At 34.4% G+C, this 14,143-nt stretch overlaps 1 protein-coding gene across 2 annotated transcripts in view; it reads left to right on the forward strand.

Moving 5' to 3' along the window:
- Positions 1-14,143, forward strand: part of Dhps (Deoxyhypusine synthase) — a 110,353-nt gene that overhangs the window by 74,319 nt on the left and 21,891 nt on the right. For both annotated transcript variants that reach the window (XM_090396563.1, XM_090396564.1), the window contains one exon: positions 5,170-5,275. In XM_090396563.1, coding sequence (XP_090252689.1) covers positions 5,170-5,275 — 106 coding nt within the window. The remainder of the gene's footprint in view (positions 1-5,169; positions 5,276-14,143) is intronic.

Genomic DNA, 14,143 nt, shown 5'->3' on the forward strand with positions numbered 1-14,143 from the left:
AGACAGTATTGATGTAGGTACTGACAGACACAGGATTCATTTGTAAACAGACAACATAAACGTGGTATCGATACAGAAGATGCTCCATTGCGATTATTAAATGGCTTCTATTTCAGATGATCTGCATGTTTAAAGAAGCAGTAGCAACTTTTCTTTGTTCTTTCTATTCTTTGCTCATATTTAATATAGTCCAAACTGTAGACTCGCTTTATCCCAGGTCTCATACAATCATTGTATTACTTGCACCATTTCCAGCTTTTCTGCGTGCTTCAGATTGGGGACAAAATTTCGTGTAAAGTAAAATTTCGCCTAACGTAAAAAAATTGCGTTACCCGATTAATCATTCACTTAAAGCAGGAAACAGTATCATTTCACTCAATTGTGCTGATTATCGCACATATCTAATTCGTGTTAAGTGAGATTTTCCTGTAGTTAAGTTTTTGGGAAGTCAAAAGTTATATGCGGATTTTCGAATAATATGGGGGCGGGTCAGCACCCTAACTGCCCCATTGTTCAAGGGTCAACTTTATAAATATAACATTATATAAATATTAATATGAAATACAATTTTTATAGAGATTCCTGTTTTTTTGATACTAACATTTCAAAATTTTCTGAATTAGTTTGCTTTTTCTTTCAGTGTTAATGCTTAGTTATGGTTTGTGCTTGTCACTTAAAAGTGTTTTTTGAATCCTGTCAGTGACCAGAAGAAATTTTTCTTAAATTTTCATTTTGCAGAATGCAGTTGACTCTCGCTATTGCAAACTCCTGAAAAATTCCAACCTTCTAACAAAACCTGATGGCTAAAGCACTGTGTTGAAGGAAATAAGTTGTAATGATATGCTGTAGTGAAAGTTGACTGTATAATGTACAAGCCACATTTAGACATTAACATCTCCAATTCTGATATCATGTTTAATACCACTTTCCTTCATAATGTGATCCATATAGATAATAAATTTTAAATTTATTTTAATAATAAAGTCATTTTGTACTAACAAAAACTGCATGAATTTTAAATAGTGAAAACCTAACATAAATCATAATATTTTGGAAAATTAACAAGTCTTTTAATTTTATTAATATTATGCTTCTCATTTTATTGTAAGAGCATGCTGTTTCATCTATCTATCATAGGATGTATGATCAAAATGCATCATTCAAAAATCACCAGAGTGTCACATAAAGGTTTTAATTCAAAACTGAAAAAAAATGAGGAAAACAGTCACAAAGAAACGAATGAAAGAGTATTTGGTACTGTACAGTATTGTAGTTCAGTGAACCATGATGCTCATTCCATCTCATCTCATTTTGTCTCCCTTTCACTCAGTGGCTTGTCACAGCAAAATAACTTAGCTTCTTGGAAACTTGCTTACTGTTTATGGTGGAACATTTAATCCTCTCTATATCATCATCATCATCAAATTCCTGACATGTACCCTCAAGGGGTATACAGAATATGATAGTACTACATGAAAAATTTACATCATTACCAACTTCCTATCTACAATTTTTCTTCAAATCAGTCTGTTACTTATCAAGACATTACCAGATCTTATATTTCTATCGTCTAAGGCACTTTGTACCGCATCAATCCACCTATATCTTGGTTTTCCTCTGGGACATTTTCCTGCCAACTTGGCAGAGAACACTTGTTTTGCTATTCTTTCCTCGCCCATTCTGTTTAAGTGATCATACCACCTGAGATTAGCTCTGCTAACGCATTCCTGGATGCTGACAATGTCAAGTTCTTTCCTAATATCCTTGTTTTTAATATGATATTGCCACTGATGCCATCTGTTCAAGCCTCTAATCTTTCTCAGGATTCTCATATCTGCAGTCTCTAGTCTTTGGTCAAGTGTTTTACTTCTGACCCAGCTCTCAGATCCATAAGTTAAAATTGTTTAAACACTGTCTTGTATACAGCTAATTTAGTGTTCCGACTAATTTCTCTCTTATTCCATATGAATTTATTCAATTGACTTCCTACCATACCAGATTTGTTGATTCTGTTGTCTATTTCCATATTTAATTTACCGTCTTCACTAAAAATTGTACCTAAGTAGGTGAAATGTTTTACTTGTTCCACAGGTTTTCCGTTCACAACGCAGTTGACATTATCAGCAATTCTACCTATTTTCATTGTCTTTGTATTTATATTGCTGACCTTCATACCATATCTATTACAACAGTTATTCAATTTAGTCAGGGAAAAAAAAAAATCTTGCAAACTTGAAGCGGTTTTATTTAGAAGTATAACATCATCCGCATAAAGCATGGAGCTGACATTAACATCTCCAATTCTGATATCATGTTTAATACCACTTTCCTTCATAATGTGATCCATATAGATAATAAATAACAGAGGGGATAATGTACATCCTTGTCTCACACCAGATTTAACATTAAACCATCTTCCTGTACTTCCTTCAATTCTAACTGCTGACTTACGACTCAAATAAAGACTAAGTATTGCTTGATATAATGCTCCATTGACACCATATAACTGTAGCGTATTGAATAGCTTCTCTCTTGGCACCTTCTCATATGCCTTTTCCAGATCGTCAAAACTTAAATACAGATCTTTTGTTATATTTCCATGATTTTTCAACTATTTGTCGTAAAGTGAAGATCTGATACCGACAGCCTCTATTTGGCCTGAATCCAACTTGTTCTTCACCAAGCTTCTCTTCCACAATTCTTCTCAACTGTTTCTCAAGTAAACTTGCATAAATTTTGCCAGGAACACTCAGTAGTGAAATATCTCTGTAATTCTAACATTCAGTTTTATTTCTCTTTTTATATATGGGTACTATGAGTCCTCTACTCCAGTCATCAGGAATTTGTCCCTCTTTCCAGGCCCACTGTAAGACTTTTATACCAGCATACTTCAGCATTTCTGGTCGAATATCATCTACTTCTGCTACCTTTCCATATTTCAAGCCTTTGATGGCTTTTTGTACTTCAAGTAAGAATATGTATTCCTGACTGTATGCCTATTGAGTGTTTTTTACCAAAATACAAAATGATGGTACATCATCACAAATGTTAATTATTAATAATTCGTTTACAATTAATGAATGTATTTCTACTCACACTAATTCTTTCTTTTAATTTCCTATTCTAACATGTCTTATAAATGATGGTTCACATATTTTCATCTTTGAGTATTTCAAATATACCAACTATAGCATTCTCCTTCATTGTTGTTTTGTAATAATTGTTAAATATTATTAAATAGAAGTATTGAAAGTTATCCTGCAGTTAATTGCATTGGACCAATTAAGATGAGTGGTGATGCACCATGCACTCTGAAAACTTTCATACATCGACAAAAATGCAATCACACGGTCATGGGCTTCTACAAAGGGGGGGACAGGAACCCCCCCCCCAGGGATCATGTAAAAAATTCCACAAATCATAATCGTAAAAGTGATTGAGATATGTAACCTTAAACCCTCGACCATGGAAAGTTTTGTCTGTCTTAAAATTTTATTATGAGTTGACCTCTTTCTGCCCAGAAGGGGTAGCCATAGAACACTTGATTTTATAGCAGCAGTAAAACATGTGTTCCTGTTTTTGGTTCATCTTTTTCTGATTTGTGAACAGCGACACCAGTTCGTTCTCTCTCTGTGTCTAGTGAGTAACTGAGTGAAATGCAATTTTATAGTGAAACAAATTTAAACAGAAAAATACATTTTTAGAAGGTAAGTGTATGTAATTTAATATTATTTTACTTGTTAGTTTTATGATTTTTTTTGCTTTTAAACTGAAATAATTTAATTTAGGATTTTGGGATTGATTTGTTGATTAGTTGATTTTTTTAAATTTAAAATGAAAATAATGTACTGTATTTATAGTTTATATCGATAAATAATTACATTACAAAATGCTAAAAGACGTTTATTGATGTAATTATATAATTAAATCAATAATTATAAAAATTTATTGATGTAAATATTTGTCTCCAAGCTTTGTCCCCCCCCCCCCACGCAGAATTTTCTGCTCACGCATGCCAATGCATACGGTAAAATTGACGTGAAATTTGTAGCCGATGTTGAGTTTATTCAAATAATCCATATGACAGCACACCCAACCGAAATGTGCAACCGACGGCACTGCACTTTACATAGAATTGATTGGAAAAGCACCAGTCATTTACATCACACCAAAACATGGTATGAAAGTAAATTTAAGGAAGCCTGTGAGATTCTTATCAACCACCCTAATCTTAACAATAATGATGGCCTAAAAATCCCAAGCATATAGAAGGCACATATTCTACCCACTTAACCTTTCTGCCTAAGAGTTGACTATAAATAGAACCATAAGTAATCCAAGTTTCCAGGAGAGAAACCCTGCTACTGCTGTATGACATCAGCTAACTCACCTTCTATTGGGAAAAAAAAGTCCATATAAAGATTCCTCTTGTCACAACAAAAATCGAACTTAGGCCTTTTCCAATCAACGAGCACAACATACCTTCGTTCTTCCAGTTGCATTAACGGAGGCAAATAGCAATTCAAAGTTAATACTCCAGGTAGACATCTTGGTTTTATGTTGTTTTTATCATCTGATTCCTTTTATAGTTCTTCCCTTTTTTAGCCTTTTTTTAAAATAACCTGTAGAACATTTTGCTCCCTCATCAACCTTGTATGTTCTTACCTCAGTCTTCCTATGTGTTTTGTTACTTTTGAAAATAGCTTAGTTTTATCATATTTTTATTTTCTATTTCTTGAGTCTACCTTCTATTCTTACTTTGTTGCCTAGTTTAATATAAGTTTTAGATACAAATATATAAACTGTTAGCAGATCCTTGTTATTGAAATGTTGTATGTACTTGGATGCCTTATGGAGATCATGAAATATTCTCGAAACCAATTTGTGTGTGTGTGTGTGTGTGTGTGTGTGTGTGTGTGTGTGTGTGTGTGTGTGTGTGTGTGTGTGTGTGTGTGTTAGATTCCATTTTGGAGTAGTATCAATGGCAGTGATAAAGGACTTGAGTAATGCAAATAAAATTGAATAATTTCAGCAAAACGAATGTAAAAGAATGCTAAATGTAGACTATAATGTAATTAAAAATACTATTTTAATCATGTTGAATAAATTGCAGAATTATTTGAATATCTTTGCATATATTAACTAAAATAAGTAATTTATTTATTTTAGAATGAGATACCTATATTTAGTCCTGCCCTTACTGATGGTTCTCTTGGTGATATGATATATTTTCATTCATACAAGAATCCAGGTCTGATTATTGATATTGCCCAAGGTAAGGTCATTTTTTATCGTATTTATAGATATATATTTTTAATGTGAATCCCATCTAAAAATGATAAATCCATTGTATTTTAGTACTGTGGGTGAGCTGAGGGTTAGCTGAAAACCCTGCTTAAAGACTAACCATGGTCTCTAAGCAGAATTTCTCAAGGCTAGTTCAGGTCTTTAATAAGCAGAATAGTGGCTAGGCAATGAAATTTGCCTAGCCACTATTCTGAAACATGTAAATTACAGTAATTTAAAAAAATTAATTACAGATATTTTGTTTTACATCTCGTAAAACAACTCCAATGTGAAGAAGAACAATGGAAATCTCATTTATATGCAGTCCTGAGTGTTAAAACTATAACACTTCAGAACTATAAAAGTATTATTTAATACAGTTACAGATCACAATTTCCCAAATTTTGGAGAATGATTGAACTTTCACTTGTGAGGGCCTTGGCACGTCTTTGAATAAATATTGATATTTATAAATACTTTCATATAATTTCATATTGTTCAGATGGATCCCATGACTAATTTCAATCCCATTTTGAGCTAATCTGGATCTATGAGGTTTAATTTATGGAATATAATTTTTATATATTTCAAGTGATCTTGGCTACCTTTTACCTACAACTTCTGTTTCAGGAGTCTAACAATATTTATTAATAACAGTGCCTCCCAGTTATAATTAGAATGAAACTTTTGTTTGAATTTTAAGCAGTTGGAAATGTGTGTTGAGGCTTAACACACAGGCTCAGTTGGAAATGGTATTAATGTCCTGTCACATTTTAAAGAAGGCATACTGTTTGAATTGTCATTCCAATTTTAGTTTCCACTAAATTGATAAGCTTTACATGTGCCATCTCTATGCAAAATATATTGTGATAGGCTTAGATGGTGTTGATTGTTCATAACACTGTTTCACAATACAAACAATGCCAGAAAAATAAATAAATAATTTATTGAGCTTACTAATATATCACTGAATTTCTAATCAGCATCTTCAGAGTTTTTATCTGGCTTTAGAATGTAGTTTTAGAATGACTTTTGTCTCCCAAATCATTGGTAAATTGATGCAGCCAATACTTATTGAGGTTAGGGGAGTATTTCATGGCTGATGCTGATTTCAAAAATAGTGTCTCGGATATATAGCAACTTCTGTGCAGCATATTTGTCTTCTTCCATTTAACACAGAGCATTGTACAGTCCTTACTTGTCATGTTCTTTGCGATGGGTGTTACCAATTCATTGGTCTGTCCAAAGTAGACTAAGCTGCAAGCACAAGGAATTTTATACCCTCTAGGATGTGCAAGAGGATGAAGCTGATTCTTTGGAGAGTGGGTGAATTTTGCTTACTAGCGTATGGTGTAAAATTCAATTCAGTAAGATTTTTTTTTCTTAACTTTGCACTGACTTTTACAGAGGTCACAAACATTGTATATAGGAGAACATTGTAATTTTAATGCTGATTGTGGAATTTTGTAATTAATTTTGAATTTTGTATATAAGGTTTATATTAACTGTAGTATAATTTTTTTGTGATTTGAAAAATCATACAAGTATGTATTGAAATGGTAGGAATGTTAAGGCGGTATATTTCAAGGCAAATGCCTTAGAAAGCGGCCTGTCAATTTAATGGTTCCAATTTGAAAGAAAAAGCTTAGAAGCCTTATTTGGAAATTGTAAAGTGCCATCAATTATTCAAAGCTTAGCCTAATGCATGTCCCAAGGACACTGCAACAACAGGTGGCGAACAACTAAAGGATCTCCCACACATAGTGAATAAGATTGTTTTTGTGTGTTCTGGGGGAAACAAAAGTAAACAACAACTCAAAAGTCACATCCCCCTTTTTTGTGCAGGAATGCTCATGGATTCTCAACCCTTATTCCAGGGACCGTAAGAAGGAGTATAAGAAAGGACCCAGAAGTATCCGAAGGGGCTCTTTATCCAGGTATCCAGACGCAGGATCAAAAATGTAGCAGGTGGAGGCAGTATGCAGCAGTGCGACGGCTGTATACTGGTACACATTGGTAGAAACGGGAAAAGAAGCAAGTATGCAGAAACACAGAAGGAAAAGCAGTCTCCTCTCATAGTATCTCTGAATCCAGCACCGCAGATCCGTTGAACGTCCAGAGAGAAGAAGGGAAATGTTGAAGGAGAAGTCGAACCTTAAAATTATTGTCAAGCTCTGGGAATTTTTTGAGATGCAACGGCGCTAAAGGAAAGATGCCTGCATGAAAGTTAAAAGCCCAGGACGGAAAAGCAGTATCTATAAGACATGATCCAATCCCCCAAAAATCTTCTACGACGTGACAGAGTCTAAGAACAGGAAACCCTCACGAATGATGAGGCCCAGGCCGGAAAAGAAGCCAGTAGAACCAGATAAGAGGTGAAAGAGCCAGTTCAGATAATTGTGTCATGAGAAGAACTGTGACTACAACCTTGAAGTATATGTATATTCGGCTGGACGTTTATAAAGTTAAATAATGTTTGTATGTTCTGGACTATGAAGTTATAGAAATATTGGTAGTGACTTAGATATAGTATACTTGTTGTTTGAAGTATATATATTTGGCAGGGCATATATACAAAAGTTAAATTGTGATAATTTGTCCCAGACTAAGAGGCTAAAGAGTGGTTGATATCAATTAGATATGAGAAACTTGTTGAGTGAAATATGTGCATATTGGCTTGAACAGATTAGTTCTAGGATGCGAACATAGATTCTCATATGATAGTATTGCTGCATGTTTCTTATGTATGTGCAGTGTATAAGATTATAATTCATAGCAGCAGAGTGAATGAAATTATAAATTGGAATATGATAGTATTGCTGCATTTTTATTATGTATGCACAATGTATGAGATTATAATTCTTAGCAGCAGAATGAACAAAGTTATAGATTGGTATATGATAGCATTGCTGTGCTTTTTAATGTGTGTATATAAAAATGAGATTATAATTCATAGCAGCAGAATGAATGGATTTATAGATTGGAATGTGATAGTATTGCTGTGTATTTTAATGTGTGTATATTGCATGAGATTATAATTCTTAACTTTTAATTTTCTGAAAAGCCAATTCATTTAAGAAACTGTATTAATGTGTCCTAGTTTAATAAATATGTTTGTTATGATACAAAAAAAAATGTGTATTCACTGATCCTTAATCCAATGCACTGCTCCTAAATAAAATGTGAACCTGTGTGCAAAGTTAAATAAGTGGCCACGACTGACAATAAGGCCTGAGATAGATTTAGAGAGATACTGCAGGTGATCTTAATTATATTTAATACCCATAAAAGAGAATCTTGGTGGCTCAGTTGTAACATTAAATAAATTTTCCAAGATTCTCAAGGTATTAGATAACCTGTGGTCTCTTAAGTAAAAGTATAATGTGTAAGAAATAGAATAAAGGTATATAGAGTAAGAAAAGCAAGTAAAGTAAATAAAATATAAAGAGAAAGCAAAGATAAATTAGAGAAGGATAACAATAATTAATGGAGACAGCAAAATAAAGAAGAATAGATAAAAGTAAAGTAAAAGTGCAAGATATACAAATGGCACAACCCCCCCACCCCCACCCCACACACAGTTTACAATGGTATTGAAGGTGGCAGAAAGATTATATTTATGAAGAACTTTAGCTGCCCTTTCAGATTTACTCTGGCTATAGGGGATGGGAAGAGTTTTTTTGTGATCTTGTTGGAGGATGATGGAGGAAGTATGCACTAATTTTGTTGGGGTTGTAGCCATTGGCTAAAAAACTGTTGTGATGGTACAAACACCTCTGACTTTATGTGCAAGTGTTTTGTGGATGTTTCCTATTAAATAAATTGATAAATAAATTTTTGTTTAATAGGAAAAAGATTTGTTTAATATAAAAAAAAAAAAAGTCTCATTGACTATGTTATTGTTGATAGTGATGTTTTCTCACTGGTCCAGGACATTACAGTGTACAGAGGATTTGAAATTGGAAATGATCACAATTTAGTCTTAAGCAGGATAAAATTGAATTTCGTATAAAAGAAAAAATGAAAGAGTTTATGAACAGGAACAAAACCTTGGAAATTCAGTGGCAAATCCTGAAGAAAACATTGATTGATTCAGCCAGAGAGGCATGTAGTGAGATTGTCTGCAAGGATAGAAAAATCAGAACACCATGATGGACACAGGAAGTTCAAGAAGCACTGATGGAAAAGAGGGAAGCATATCCAAAGTTCCTTGCAAATAAGTCAGCTTGTTCTCTTAGAGAATACAGAGACAAATGTAAGAAAGCTAAATACTGTGCAAAACTAGCTAAACAAAAGTCATGGGAAGACTTTAGTAAGAACATAGAAAAATAAATATCAAGAAGGTGGCAAAATATTCTGGAGGCTGTTCAAAAAGATCAGAAATAGAGGAAAGAATGCTCTAAAAGGAATTAGAGTTGATTGAGGTGACATGAAAACGGGTGAAAAAAGATATTTTGATGTATGGAGTATTTCCTGTGAAAAATTCTAAACGAAACAATCACTGACAGCACAGTAGTGAAAAACACTCAACAGGCATGCAATCAGGAATACATATCCACACTTGAATTAGAAAATGCTATCAAAAGCGTGAAATGAGGAAAGGCAGCGGGAGTAGATGATATTCAACCAGAAATGTTCAAGTATGGGGGAGGGGGGTATAAAAGTCTTAACTGGCTGCACTGCATGGTTGAGAAAGCCTAGAGAGAGAGAGAGGAACGAATTCTAGATGTTTGGAGTAGAGCTCTCATAGTACCTATATATATAAAAAGGAAAATAAAACTAAATGTGAGAATTACAGAAGTATTTCCCTACTGAGTGTTCCTGGTAAGATTTATGCAAGTATTTTTATTTATTATTATTATTATTACGGGCAACTCCTCAATGAATCCTTAGACTCATTGAGGGAGGCCATAAACGTCACGTCCACACAACTATACGACATTCTCACAGTATCTATCATACCTTACCTTGAACTCACTCACCGTCATAGCATCCACAACAGACTGGCAGCATATTCCACTCATTTACCACTCTAAAAGTAAAGAACCCAGCTCTAACACCAATGCTAACCACACTCTTGCCCGGCTTCCATAGGTGTCCCCTAGTTCTCCTACCACCAGTCCTGATCTCAAAAATATCCTCTGAATTTATCTTATAGAAACCGTTGAGCAATTTGAATGTCTCAATCATATCTCCCCTTTTCCGCCTATCAACTAATTTCTGCAACCCACAAATCTTCAACCTGTTCTCATATGGTTCATTCCATAGACCTGGTATCATCTTAGTCACTCGCCTCTGGATCCTTTCCGCCTCCTCCCCATCAAGAAGGAACCTAGGTGACCAAATCTGGGCACAGTAGTCGAGATGAGGTCTTATCAAGGCTCGGTACAGAGGTACAACAACTTGCTTGTCTCTGCTCTTCAAGGTATTTTTCAACAACCAAGTGAGTTGATGAGCTGATTTAGCTACTTTTGCAATGTGCCCCCTAAACTTCATCTCCCTATCGACCAACACTCCCAAGTCCCTGGCCTCAGCAATATCCTGGAGTACAGTTTCACCAATGTGATATACTGCTGCTAATCTTTTCACCCCAAAATGCATAACCTTACATTTTGTCACATTAAATTGACATCCATTCTCCTTAGCCCAGAACTCCAATCTATCCAAGTCATCCTGCAAGATTTTGACATCTTCTGCATTCACTATCGTCCTACCCAACTTGGCATCATGAGCGAAGAAATGAACTGTTCCTCTTAGTTCCTTCCCTATATCGTTAATGAACAGATTAAACAGCAGTGGTCCAAGAACAGAACCCTGCGGCACACCACTAGTCACAGGCCGTCTTTTGGACTCTACTCCCGAATAAACTACTCTTTGATATCTCTCCATCAACCACCCACCTATCCTAAAATAAAATGCTGACCAGTGAAGTCAGCATTTTTTTTTTGGGAAGAGATAGAAGCCAGAGGGAGCCAAATCTAGGGAATAAGGTGGATGTTCCAACAATTCATAGTGCAGATCCCTTAATTTTCCCATTGCCAAAACACCTTTGTGGACAGGTACATTTTCCTGATGAAAAATGATCGTTTTCTTCTGCAAAATGGGTCTTTTGTCATGAATTTTTTTTGTCTAGTCTGGTTAAAAGATTGGAATAATATTCCCCAGTTATTGTTTTACCCTTTTCAAGATAATTAATAAACAAAATGCCTTTTAGCATCTCAAAACGCCAATTCTGTGACCTTTCCTGTATTCTTTGGTGTTGAACAACTGGCTTCTGTCCACTGTTTTGACTGCTGTTTGAATTCTGTTGTGTAATGGTGAATCCAAGTCTCGTCCATAGTAATAAATCAACTCACAAAATCAGTTTTATTCTTGTTAAAACACCCCAAGCGCTGTTCAGAGATTTTCATGCGAGTGCATTTTTGATCTGTTGTGAGCAAGCACATTATGGGTGAACAAGCACATTATGGGTGCTGCCCATCTTCTGCAAAGCTTTTTTGTTTTGCAATTCTTCATGCAAAATATATCCTACACGTTCTTTTGAAATCCCTATAGTCTCAGGCACTTTGACTCGCTAGTCATCCCATACCATATCTTACACTTGATCAATGATTTATTTTATTAATTAGCGGATATGCTCTCCATTCAAAAGGCTGCTGGTTCACATCCTGCTGTGGGCATGGATGTTTGTGATTGTCTGTGGAAATACTAGTGGTGGTTGTCGGCGGTAGATGGTGTTGGTGTAGTTCCAGTCATTTGATGAATTGAGTGGTGGAGACAGAGCAGTTGAGCAGAGGTGCTCTCCCTCAATGAATCTTTGGAGGTGTCAAATAATGATGATGATAATTTCTGGTGTTGTTACACTTTTTGGAAGTCCTTCACATGGATCATCTTCAAGGCTGGTACGGCTACATTTAAACTCAGCAGTCCATTTCTTAATTGTTGAAAATGAAGTAGAAGAGTGTCCATAAAGTTTTATGAACTTTGAATGAATTTCTTTTGGCATTAAACCTTCTTTTACAAAGAATTTTATAATTGCACGATCTCAATTTTATCAATTTCAAGGGATACAAGAAACATTTTTGCTTCAAACAGCTGTATAAACCAAAATACTTTGTAGAATCACTTGCAATTTCACATGACTGCTTATGACAGATGTACTGACTTAGAAAAAAAAAAATTGTCAATAGTGTTGCCATCTATGGTTGAGGCTGAGAACTTTTCAGACCACCCTCGTATGTTAAATCTGGTGTCAGACAAGGATGCACATTATCCCCTCTGTTATTTATTATCTATATGGATCACATTATGAAGGAAAGTGGTATTAAATCTGATATCAAAATTGGAGATGTTAATCTCAACTCTTTACTTCTGCAGATGATGTTTTACTTCTAAATAAATCCAGTACAAGTCTTCAAGTTTTCCTTATTAAATCAAATAACATTGTTGTGATAGATTTGGCATGAAGGCCAGCTATATCAAGACAAAGATAACGAAAATAAGCAGGAGCATTGAAAATATCAACTGCATTGTGAATGGAGAACTTTGACACTGCAAATTAAAAGAGGGTAAAAGGAAAATGAGATGATATTGCAGATATTTATGCATTATTTAATTGTTGGTATTTATATGTGAAAGTTTATTTTACTTCACTTCACTTCATCAAATTCCTGATAGGAATCCTTGGAGTGTCGAGGATAATTATGATAGTACTACATGAAAAAATAGCACTAATACTAACTGACAAGTACTTTCCTGATATTCTCATGTTTAATTTGATACTGCCATTTATGCCATTTATTCACTCCACTAATCTTTTTAAGAACTCTCATATCTGATGTCTCCAGTCTTTGATCATGTGTTTTATTTCAAACCCAGCTTTCAGATCCATAAATTAAAATTGGTTTGAAAACTTTCTTGTATACAACTAATTTAGTGTTTTGACTAATTTCTTTTATTCTATATACAGTTATTTAGCTGACTTCTTACCACACAAGCTTTACTCATTCTGTTGTCTATTTCCATATTTAATCATCTTCACAAAATATTTGTGCTTAAATAGTTAAAATGTTTTACTTGCTATGTAGGTTAACCATTCAGGATACAGTGATGTTTTCAATGTTTCTGCCTGTTTTCATTGTTTTTTTATTGCTGATTTCCATACCATATTTATCACAACAATTATTCACTTTACTGAGGGAATCTTTATACAGCTGTATAAACCAAAATACTTCGTAGAATGGCTTGTAATTTCACATGGCTGCTTTTGACAGATGTACTGACTGGTTTTGAAGCAATGGAACATTATATCATCTGAATAAAGTAAAGAGCTATGATTAACATCTCCAATTTGATATCAGTTTTAATACCATGTTATAATGTGATGCATATAGATAATGAATAAGAATAGAGATGATGATCTCCCTTGTCTCACACCTGATTTAATATCAAAGCATCTTCCTGTACCTCCTTCAGTTCTAACTGCTGATTTATAGCTTAAATACAGACTATGTATTGTTTGATATAATGTCCCATTGCTTCAAAACGCTACAGTTATATAGCGTTTTGAAGACCTTTCATCCTGGCACATTGTCATGTTCCTTTTCTAGATATACAAAACTTAAATACAAATCCTTATTATATTCCCAGGATTTCTCAATAATTTGTCTTAAAGTGAAAATTTGATCCTAACAAACTCTATTTGGTCTGATTCCAACTTATTCTTCACCAAGCTTCCCTTCCACAATCCTCAATCATTTCTCAAGTATACTTGCATAAATCTTACCAGGAACACTCAGTAGGGAAATACCTCTGTAATTCTCACATTCAGCTTTATTTCCCTTTTTATAGATGGGTA

Source organism: Typopeltis vanoorti, chromosome 8, assembly GCF_054136105.1.
Source record: "Typopeltis vanoorti isolate ZY-2024b chromosome 8, IOZ_Tvanoo_1.0, whole genome shotgun sequence".
Taxonomy (NCBI): domain Eukaryota; kingdom Metazoa; phylum Arthropoda; class Arachnida; order Uropygi; family Thelyphonidae; genus Typopeltis; species Typopeltis vanoorti.